This window comes from Pecten maximus, chromosome 11 (genome assembly GCF_902652985.1).
Source record: "Pecten maximus chromosome 11, xPecMax1.1, whole genome shotgun sequence".
In the NCBI taxonomy this organism is placed as follows: domain Eukaryota; kingdom Metazoa; phylum Mollusca; class Bivalvia; order Pectinida; family Pectinidae; genus Pecten; species Pecten maximus.
Window position 1 is genome coordinate 19044712 of NC_047025.1, and position 12311 is coordinate 19057022.

Here is a 12311-nt window from a genome sequence, read left to right on the forward strand (position 1 = left end):
TAACGAAATACATGTACACTGCCACTATAATTAATCATTTGCCCATGTTCTTTAACTAATTGCCTTTCGCTTATTGTTTCCATTGTATGTTAATAAGTTTATATAAGTGAATGTACCGACATATATTATGAAATTGATCAATGAAGGGAAATTCAATGTATGAAATAATGAAAATTCTTCGATTTTGTTAAAGGGAGACAACTTTTGACGTGTGATGACGTCATGTAGAAAAAATTCGTCTGCTCTTTCATATTTGTTCAATGCATGTTATCTAATCTTTACAATGAACCATTATTTACGAATACAGTGCTTTCCATTAATAAAATATAATGAAAAATTTACCCCTACCCCCAACTAAAAATTGAATCGGAAACTTCTAACATGTCTTGAATATCTGTCGATTTAATCATTTTCCGAAAGTTTTATTGATTGATACTTTTTATATGGTGTTTCTAGAGTATGTACCGACATAAAAACACTGAAATGAATACTATTGCAATTTCTTTGATGTTTGTCAAATTATCCTCCTAATATTACTGGCCTATTTGGTGTAATGATGTAAGCGACGAATGAACCAATGACGTTAGCGCTATAAGAAGTTGTAGGAACACGCATTTTTTACCTATCAAACTAATGATACACTTATGTCTTGATATTACGACACCCGTTGTTCACGCGTGAAAAAACTATCTTGTTGGCGATCAACCAATAATTAACTAAGTAAATGATTTACACCCATGTTCATTCGTGTTAATCACCAGTCACACAAGAATATCAGAGTATACCCGTATACTCTGCCATAAACCATCGTAACAGACTGTACATGAATAATGTGGACGTTCTCCCTTATGGACACCGATTCTTTTATGTCTATAACAAAGCTGTCAGCATCTGTTTTTAAAGGAGCATCCAAGCTATAAACGTGTTTCAGGTATGTTCGCTTTTACTGTCAATTCAGAGTCTTCTGCAGTGTTGATTTCGAAGCTAATAAGATTCGAGCCGCATATCTTTAACTTGTTCATTTTTCCCTTATGTTCGCTCCATATATTTTAACTAGATACACATAAGTATTTCACCACACACCATTTCAGATCTACCTGATTTCAACGGGGGATGTGCGAGTTTCTGGTAGGGGTATCCCCAACCACTCTCGTATCTCCCTCACCGTTGGATCTCAGTATTCCATTTGAATCAAATATATAGCTTTTATATACTGTTATTATATCAATACTATATGTAATCAATAGTACATGATTTGATATTAAGTATAGACTTTAATATAAAAGTTATTGAGTGTCACTTATGTCAGTGAATTATATCATACCATGCAAATTTTATTTTCGAAGCCAATAAGATCCAGGCTATATGTACAGCTTCATAACTCGTTCTCCACTTTGTATTTTGTATTGCTGTTCACGTATATTACGATTGTGTATATAATAGGCACTAATGGGCAATATGGCCCACAGTTAATAAAGAAATTGAAATTGATTAAAATTCATAAAATGTTAAAAAGTTATTTCGGAAAAAGAAACACACACTACATACGGGTCCCTACACACGACACAAGCGAACCTGTAATCATGTCAATATTTTAGAATCGCCAGATGAAATGGAGAACTACTTACCAATCAACGTATGTTAGATATATTTGTTTATTTACGAGGTACTGCATTCATCCTGTAGTATACTCGAGTCAGCTTGTAGATAACTACAAAAAGCTAATTATAGACATACGTATATATCACATAACAATTACGTGTCGAGTGTACATACTAAAAATACAGGTAAAATATCACGTGATCATATTGTGATTTCCACAGTACAAAATAGATCGGTGTCTTCTCACTTAGCCAACATTCTGAATTTTTGAGGTATACAGGTAAGGTATCTTGTTGGCCAAGTGATACTAGGTGTGAAAGGTAGAACAATAGGAGATAATTACAGGTCAGGCTAGACTGCTTCATAAAACTTCAAACTTTATGGGGACGTCATCGTGATCTATCTCTATTGAATTGTTTCTTATTCATTTCAATTTCAACAGACCAAAAGGTCCAATTACAGAATTGATTACAAATTAATAAAATATACCATAAGAGTAAATAAAATGCATAGTAAGAACAAATACGGTATATAAAGAGCAAACACATGTAAAATAGAATTGATGTCCTAAATAAATATCATCTAGACAATCATGTTATGAACAGTAAAAAAAACCTAATTCTAAAAACAAATCTCCAAGTCCAACTGAAATCTTTCAAGTAAGACATCAAAAACCTGTCAGAAACATGCCCAAGGTAGTTAGAATTAATTTTGACACTACATTTTCTTACATTATTTCGGCATTTACAGGGATACAACAGAATGTGGAACTAAAAAGTGAATTTCTCCTGTGAATTAAATAACTACTAAGTTCAATCAAGCAGGCTATGTACAGATTTGAATAAACATAAAATATATCAATTTACGTCTACATTCCTGACTAGGAAAGTTGAATTGTGTACACATTTACAAGTAAGATAGACTATTATAGTTTATTTTCGATTTAATGCAGAATTTTAAAAACTTTCTCTGTACTCTCAACCTGGTGTATGAGTGTTGTTTGATATGGTGACCATATTTCAGAGCAGTATTCTAATTGACTGCGTTGACACGTTTGTAAATGGCCTGCAAGTACGTTTTAAAAATCCAAACATTGGCATGGCTTTACCAACCACTTACTAAATATGTAATGAAAAGTTAAGATTTTGAGTGAGCCATACACCTAAGTCTCTAACATGTGTTTCATTCTTAAGAGATTCATCATGGCAAAAACGTACAACAGAGGGTAAATAATTGAAATCGTGTAGTTTCAGGACTGACATTATAAAGAAATTGTTGGTATCATCTCAATAACATCACCTCATCAATGGTAGTTGGAATAGCACAAACTTCTTCATGGCAACCTAGCTTTAATTCATTAAGAAACACATCCGCAGCTAGTTTGATATAATTTTATAAGTACTGGTATGCACGGAATATATTTCATTTGGTTTCTTTTCTAAATCTGTCAATAGTCCCTCAATTACCGAACTTAAAGCATTCTTAAATACCGACACTAACTCTGCCCCTAAACACTATTACTACTGCAATAGCAGACATGGTCAAATTCATCATGCAAGGCTTCGAATGAACTGTAGCTCTTTAAACGATCACCTGTTTAGACGAAATTTAGTTGATAGTCCTCTTTGTTCATGTAAATTGTCTTCTGAAACTACTGAACATTTTCTCCTCCATTGCCCTAACTATCAATAGCTTAGAATCCAATGCTTTAGTCATCTACCCCCCAACTATAATGTTAACATCTTACTGTATGGCAGTCAAAAAATACCAGATCACATGAACGAAATTATTTTTGATTGTGTACAAAGTTTCATCTGTCAGTCTAGACGCTTCTAAAAATTCAAAATTACATCATTTTTTATGTACTTATAATTAGTTAATGTACTAATAATTAGTTACTTAAATACAATATGCACAGACCCAATGCCCCCTCTTCATATACGGTATCCGATAAATGTATTTGCGCTTGTCCTACCTTCACCGTAATCATTATCCCCAGCCCCTTTCAATCCCCTGCACCCTTTCTCTTTATATTCCATGCACGTGTTAAAATGTAATTAAATGCTCTATGATATATATCCAAATAGTATTGTCAGTACTGTTCCATAGCTACTGTATGTCTACAAGGAGACAGATTTACATAGGTACTTAGTACTTGTTTCTGAATCCTTTTTGAAATTATATTGTATATATTATATTGCCATGTATTATTGAATAAAATAAAGTTTAAACTAAACTTACTCATTGGCAATGTAATAAACTTATAAATTGACAATATTTTATCATTAAACAGGAAATTTACACTACCAATCATGTATATTTCTTGCATTGTCGGCGCTGCAGTTTGTTTTACATTTTACTTTGAACGGATACTAAACACTTTGTATTATATTTACTTTAAGTTCTGCGTTTTATTTTTTCAATTATTTGATACTACCGCACCGGAGTACCACATTTTAGAAGCAGGATTTTACTTGACGTTTGGTACACAGAATAAAGTGAGACATTGTAAAAGATGGTTCTCCAATGCGCTGTATATCAAAAAAATATTTTATTTCGAGAAAACTCCTATCGAAAATTGCAGATATCCAGGTGATGCAACTTCACCGTCATATGATGAAATATCCATCACAACTAACAAACATATTTTTCGCAAATAAGAATATTAAAGTTTATTTGTTACAGATTTAAGGTTTGCAATTTAAAAAGTCATATTATTTTTTTTTTTTGTGAAAACTGTCACCTTTACGTCGAAACATACCCCTTTACCTTATCATGCAATTTATCTATTTTTTAAGGCCTATTGTGATTTCCCCGACTAACCCCCTGGGGTTCCACACGTTTGGGCTTGGCATCACTGGGAGAACGAAACGGCTGTATGATTGCAGTTATACATCCAGTATTCCGTATATATACTGTATAGGTAATATCAATTTATAAATCATATTTGGTGAAAATGCAATATATGGCACAAGTTCCAAACCATACGATCAAAATGATTATTTCTGTAACACTTTTTTTGGGTACGTTTTAAACAGGATGTCAGAATATAGGAGAGATATGAATCCTGACCCCACGGGTCCGCCTGCGAAGAAGAGTCGCCTTTCTAACGGTCGGGCCCAACCGACCCAACAGACGGAATGTGCCAAACCGATTGTAGGGAATAAAAGAAAACGGAATGAGACTGGTACGAACATAGCAAGAAGATATTACGAGTACATACAATTTCCCTTAATTTGACATTATCTATAGTTACGACTCTCTCGTGGCCATACAGGCATATGGCATACTTATCAACCAGTCGTCTTTCTCTATTTTGCTTGTTTATTAAAGATAGATTTACTGATTTAATCCAAATGTTATTGGCATTTAGGTCGAAGGTTTGGGATACTAATATCAAGAGGCATAGGAAGAGTCTTTGCTTTAAAAAAAAGTTTGTTTTCAAAGTATATATCCCATGAAATTATATAGGCCAATGTTACTCGCGTTGTCATCAAACCCTCACACAGAATCTTTGCAGAGATTTTATAAGTTGTTACCACATGTAAGTTTCTAGACTGGCCACCAACCCCAAAGTTATTGTAAGAATTGCTATACTAAATTCTTATACAACATTATCTCCCACTAGTTTGAAGCATAGAATCAGACATATCATGGAGACCAAAATCATAAAGGTGAAGAAATTTGATTTGTAATTTTTATATTTTAGACACAGGATGTCAGCCCACACCCAAAGTTAGCCAGCTTAAACTGACAAATAAGGAGGTCGGTCAGCCATCAAATGTAAGTTACATGACGTGTGATAGTTGGTTTTCGTGATGCTAGTACGCATAGACGTTTGATGCGATACTCTGAATATGTGTGTATAACCATGTCTTTGTACCTTTGCAGGATGGAGACCAAAATGACAATGGTGAAATCGAACACAAGTATTGCATCGGAGTAATGCCCTACATGGAGCCTCGTCCTGTGGATAGGTGGTAAGGACCTGTTGCAGCTATATGGTGATTTTGGCCCACAGAGCTTTTTCATTAAAAATGATTGATTCATCAAATATGATAAATTCCTCATAACTTTTCGACATTTGGAAACCATTTTCTCATTTGGCCAACAGGTGGCGCTTCAGTCAATAGCATATACCAGATGGCAGCATGACCCGTCAATAACAGCTAAAAAAATGTATAAATTCAGACAAAATGTTGACAACTATACTCTCTTTTTGAAGCCTGATCTTGTGCACTTACGAACACGTAACAACTATATAAAAAGTGTATTTCATATTTATGTGAGAACAATTCAAAATATAAAGACAGCTCTTTTTGCGAATTAGACCTATAATAAAATCCATTTATTCAACAATGTTCGTATTTGAGTGCAGACAACTTTTTACTTTTAAAAACATCTTTACCAATCATATAAACAAATGCCAAAATTTTGTATAGCTAAACCCCTGGCCATTGAGCCATTTTTCAATTCAAAGATGCATTACCCCTATTTTTTTGAGTATATCAAAGTACTGGAAGTACTGAGAGTCAATACGGGATTTTTCTCATGCTACAGTTTCGAGTGAAAATGTCTACTTTTATTGCATATAAAGTGCCTCTTGAATGATGTTTTGTTGATTTATGAATTATTTTATTATGTACGCGTTCTTAACATCAGATATCAGGTGTCTATGATATATCTCCGTTCACTTTTAAGTACAAATGCAAACAATGTACACATTGCACACCACATTATACCTCTCTTCTCTTTACAAACACCATGAACACCATACCCATTTTACTAAAAAGCAGGATGATAAAAAGATAACGTCAGTACAGGTTAAATTTCATGTTGGTGGTGCTCAGAATTATGATTTTTGAAGGAAAAACATATGATTTGAACTGTAGCAAAGATGGCGAGTTGAGTAGTGATATGTATTCCCTTTTCCTCGTCCAAAGCCAAGTAGCCGAATGATTTGGAATATAGAGACACCTTTGTGTATATATACATATATATTATATATAAACAGTTCTCATAGTACAATTACGACAGGTAATTCAAATCTAGACCTTGGATCAACAACACATAGTGCATATATATTTATATTCATAAGTAATAACGACAATATGGTCAAATATATGTACTGGATCCGCAGAAACAAATGTTTGTTGTTTTTGAATTTTTCATTGATCTGTTATGTGTTTTGTGTGTTCTTTGTTTATTGAAGGTTTCCCATCAAATTCTGTCTATAGCATGTATTCTTTAAAACTGGTCGAAGAATGCTTATAAACTCCGAGGTAGTAGAGGACACTTGCGGTGTGTGCACACATACCTACCGTCCTCTGACCAAAAGGACATGTGCAGTAGTATGCCTGTATCGGATTTGGTGCATCATGATATAAAAGCCAGATGTTATATTGGTTTGTGATCTATGACGTGACCTTAGCTGACAGCGTAATAGGTCATCGGAGTGCTGGTATACCATGACCTCATAGTCTCCGTCATCACTGAGATGCTCGGTTATATAACCGTTTGCCAACTTCAGCTGGTATGTTCCACACGCCAATGTTTCCAAGTAATCCTCAGAGAGTTTTGGAAAGGTAACATCAGTCGCCTCAAGCTTTTGCCAGTAAGATTGGGCACGTTTGGATAACTCTGGTTCATTCTTCACCCTTTTTGCAAGCTCATTAACCTTAATTGATAACCCTTTCAGTTGTTCAGCCATTGCCCTGTCTTTCAGCACCTGTTCAGAAGAAGGTTCATATATAGAACCACGGAGGAAGTTCAGGGAAGCGGTTACAACCTTTCAAGTGTTGCAATGATGTCAATGAAGTGATTAGATGAGAGTTCTGTCTGAAAGAATTTAAATTTCTTAAATCTTGCGTGATAGCTCTCAACAACCCATCTCGTTTCTGTGATGCATCTATCAGTGTTGGCTTCAAGAGAATCATGCTGGCTCTTTCCTGGCTGGAGAAAGGATGGCATGTGATGTCCATATCCCACTTCAAAGATGTCTTTCAGAACATCCCTGAATCCACGATCTACGATGATATGGTCCTCTGACTGCAGGAGAGGATTCAGGCTTTCAATTCCGTCAAGGATTTTCTTGGTTATTGCGGCGTCATTTTCACTCCCAAAAAATGGCCCAACCGTGTCCAAGACGTATCAATCTGGGAAAACTACACTCGTAAATTTAATATAGTTTCTTTTTTTCTGCCCGCAGCAACTTTTTCTTTGAAACTCGTGATCGCCACTCTTTCCAATATAGATGTACGTTCCATCTAAAACAACTGTGACATTATCACTAAAGAAAGTCTTGGTGAATACAGTGTTATGGTTGATGGCGCTTTCTCTAGAAATATGTTCAGATCCCAGATACAAGGGAACAACTGTCGCCTCGAGAGATTGAGCAACATTGTGGAATATTCTACTGACACTGGATTTATGCAGGTTGAATAGGGATGCCAACTGTGTATAGCATATGTCCGTTTTGAGTTTGACCCAAAACAAGAGGAGACAATCTTCTGTTGACAAACACTGGGAAGATATTAGATATGCACATCGGCTATGAAGCTCTTACAGCTGCTCCATGTTCCACCCAGTCCAAGCCAGACAGTCTTGGTCATCCATATTTTTCAGATTGAAAGAAAAGGATGTCTTTCCACTACCAAGTTGGTACGATAATCTCAGAAGATCATTGATCACCCCTTCGTGTTTATCTGGAAGATAGAGTGACAACTTTTCCCTTCCAGCAGCAGTAATTGGAAAATTAGGATCCAAGTCTTTCCCAATAAAGTGGTCTGCGCATGATCTCGCAGACTTAGAGACCCATATCCTGTGAAACAAGATCAATTGGAACCTAGCCTTTTCAGGAATTGTGGCAGTTTGTTCAGTATATGAAAGGCAAAGGCAACATTTCCTGTGAGAGGATGGAGTGAAAAAGAGGTCATCAACCGTAGGACAGATTGAGACACTTTCTTCCTCAACAGGATTGCAATAGCTCTTCTTAGACTCATATGTTTTTGAGTCATCTACCATGGGCTCTGACCTTGGACGCTTCCTTAAATATCTCGTATAACACTTTGGGCACATCTTTGCCTCCCCAACATCAGTTGTTGCAATACCATCAGCTTCCAACAGGGGTTTCATCCATTCTTGTACATATCGAGAATATCTTTTATCGCCAACTGCATATTTGTATTTCAATGAGGTTTTGCAGTTTAAACCAATGCATTTAGCTTCCATTGCGAATAAGGTATTGTGATAAGGCAGTAGTGATACTATTCTACTACATAAAGTACAATCCATTACCCTTTATAGTATTACAACCAATTCGGTATTCGTCAATGGTTTGACATCACCCTATCAGTTTTTCAACGTGTAAGTGTTTGTTATTATCCAATGACGCCCCGTTTTTTCTTTGATCTTTTGTTGGCGTTATATTGCATACTATGTGATATTTCAAATATCACATATGTGATATCTGAAATATCACATGGCATTTCTGATTGGTCCATGCCTCAGTCTTGAGGCGGGGCCAATTTCAAATGTAGGCGTGACAAATGAACAAAGACAGGATATGCATTTCAAACAAAATTTAATGAAATACGAGTGCCGTTTAGAAATGTTCCGTCTTCTTTCTTCACCTTGTATGCACGTACAGCCCTGCTGCGATGTACCGTTCTGTCCATAATGAGTTGTTCATCAAAACCTGACCAAACAGAATATAAAACCCTGTTTATATTTTATTAAGTAAAATCTATTTGAACAGGTCAGTAAAAAAAAGCATACATTACATGATTACATATAAAATTTCAGTCATTTAAAAAAAATTGTTATACAGATTACGCTAAATGTAACAATATACTTTCGTTGCACAAAAATCCTATCATAAACAAAATAGTGATGAAAATGATAACAAGACGAGTGGATAAAAATACCGATTAACCGATTCATTGATTTCTTTAAACAATTTCACGGATTTTGAAAGGATTTTGTGACATTGTGAACGTCGAAATTTACGAAAAATATTTCATTTCACAATTTGTTCAAACGATATGATTTTAGACTTACCTGCTTGGTAAAGGGAAGTAGCGCAGGACCTCTTTCCGGAATGGTTTATGTAATTTCCCTCGAATCCTGCAGCCTTTCACATGTTTTTCACATTACCATTCAGTTCATTTACAACAATTGGCTGAGCTAATTCCTTGGTATCAACTATTCCAATGTCAGTAGCTACCGTGTCACTATCTTCAAGTTCATACTCATACTTGTCTACGGCCTGTGATAATGTTATATCGTCGAGGTCAGTGAACACATCGACATCAGTGATCAGTACCTGATCCGTCATGGTTGACAGTCTCACTAGAAATGAATGGGCTACTGTGACAGAAAACAAAACGTGTCAGAAATTGGCGGGAAACATATCACAGTGACAGGTTCTGATCAATTTTATAGCTCCACCCCTAGGCACGTGGGTGACAAAACCTCGGCTGTCATTGGATAAAACAGATACAAAATGGGTACTCGTGACGTATCGCATATATCACACTCGTGCTACGCACTCGTGTGATATATCCGATACATCACTCGTACGCATTATGTATCTATTACTTGTTTACTGATACATGAAATTACATTTAAATTTCTTTTTTTGTAAAATTTATAATTCCCTCTACACATTCTGTTAAAGGATTGGACGAAAAATGGCCACACAAATATATTATATAAAACATATTTTCGTCTCAATGTTTTAAGGAACATTAATCAAGATCCAATAACCGATCTTCTGTTTCATTCGTACAGTAGAAACACAGAGATTGCTTGTCAAAACGCAAGGAACAAAATTAGAATTTAAATACACTTTGAGTATCCCGACAATAGAGGTGTTGAAACATATGTGTTATGAAAGGCAGTGAAATTGTTTTTCTTTTTATGATGATTGCAACTAATTATTGAAATTTTCACCAGTATGTATCAGAATAAAAGACAAATATGCATATGGAATGCCTACATATTTTATACAACACTAAGAACTCTTGTACTATATAAAGTAAACATATAAATAAATAACTAGTGAAAACTCTCACTGGAAAGTCATTTACTTTGTTCATGCTATCATATTTTGTCACAATGACACGACAGAAAAGATTGAAACACGTAGAAAAATTGTACTCGGGGTTTTATACATGTACTTGAATCGTTTTTAGTCATTCCACAGATTTAACGAAGAAAAGTTTTAAAAAAAAACCCATAAATTATGCAAAAGAAAATAATAATTTTGTCATATTTTCTTCAAAACTAGTTCATTTTGGCAGAAGAAAGTCATGCTTTGGGAACAAATAATCTCTCATTAAGGCACTAGTAGCTTTTTAATTTTTTGTCCGGGTTTTGTTGATTTTTGGGGGTAGGGGAGATAAACATGATATTTTTCTTACTTGCCAGGGACCTACTATCTTTTCGATAGTTTTGTAATGTTTCACAAGGATATCAAAGATGTTTTTAAAACACTTTCACAGTCTGCACTCGGGGTTTTAGATACATCTGTTGATATTTTTCTGAATTACTGAAATCAAAATGACGAAAAAAGTATCCCTGTCTGCCACCTTTTTCATGTATATTGTGAATTCTGCAAAATAAATTCACAAGTCGGGCGTATGATACTCAAAGCTAGTTCATTCAGGTTTATTATAGTCCATCTTTGGTAAAAAAATATGTTCTCACTTAGGTGTTAGCGGTCATTGAATATTTCCCCCGGTTTTTGTGATTTTTGGGGGTAGAGGAGATAAACATGATATTTCTCTTACTTGCCAGGGACCTACTATCTTAATATTTTTGTAATGTTTCACAAGGACATCAAAGATGTTTTTAAAACACTTTCACTGTCTGCACTCGGGGTTTTAGATACATCTGTTGATATTTTTCTGAATTACTGAAATCAAAATGACGAAAAAAGTATCCCTGTCTGCCACCCATTTTCATGTATTATGTAAATTATGCAAAATAAATTCACAAGTTGGGCATACAATATTAAAAAATAGTTCATTTTGGTAGAGTGTGTTTATGGTAAGGCAGAAAATATTTTTTCATTAAGATACTAGCGGCATTTGAAATCTCTTGGTAAAATTTTCAATCGAAATCAGTAAAAGGTGGCGCTGTTATCGCATCAAAAATAAAAATTAAAAATAATAGGCCATTCCATGTGTATTTTGACATCTTTTATCAAACCAAAATGTTTTACAAAGAATTCCTTCGTGGGCCATCCTGCAACAGGTCCTTTGACGCTGGTATTTGACGTTGGTATATGACGTTGGTATTTTGACATGGGTATTTTGACATGGGTTTTTGACGTTGATTTTTGACGACACACACACACACACACACACACGCACACACACACACGCACACTCACACACACTCACACACACACACACACACACACACACACACACACACACACACACATATACCGGTTTACCTAGCAAAGAGAGGTACCCGTCCTCTTACTGATTTTTCTAACGGAAAGAGAGGTCACCAGGTTCCCGTTAAGATATCATTACAATGTCTTCATTTTCCGTTTAAAGACACATCACTTAACATAAATTTCACTTGAATTATGTTGATATTGTTATTTTGAAGATCAAACATTTTACTAACAAAGCGAGATAAATAAGTGTTTACATTTTATCAGCAAAAAGAGGTCCGTAAAAAAATACTACATGTTG

The 12311-nt window shown here is 35.1% G+C and overlaps 1 protein-coding gene and 1 long non-coding RNA gene across 2 annotated transcripts; one reads left to right on the plus strand and one right to left on the minus strand.

The window, feature by feature from the left end:
- Positions 1–814: 814 nt before the first annotated feature.
- LOC117337064 lies at positions 815–6570 on the plus strand. The gene is made up of 5 exons (XM_033897846.1): positions 815–931; positions 4401–4525; positions 4641–4789; positions 5312–5385; positions 5494–6570. The coding sequence occupies exons 3-5, from the start codon at positions 4642–4644 to the stop codon at positions 5584–5586; spliced, it is 315 nt and encodes a 104-aa protein (XP_033753737.1). The 5' UTR covers positions 815–931; positions 4401–4525; position 4641; the 3' UTR covers positions 5587–6570.
- A 2597-nt stretch (positions 6571–9167) lies between these two features.
- Positions 9168–9969, minus strand: LOC117337973. Its single transcript, XR_004534928.1, has 2 exons — positions 9661–9969; positions 9168–9298 (listed from the first exon to the last, which is right to left on the minus strand). It is a non-coding gene; the product is annotated as an uncharacterized LOC117337973 (long non-coding RNA).
- Between the last annotated feature and the right edge of the window lie 2342 nt (positions 9970–12311).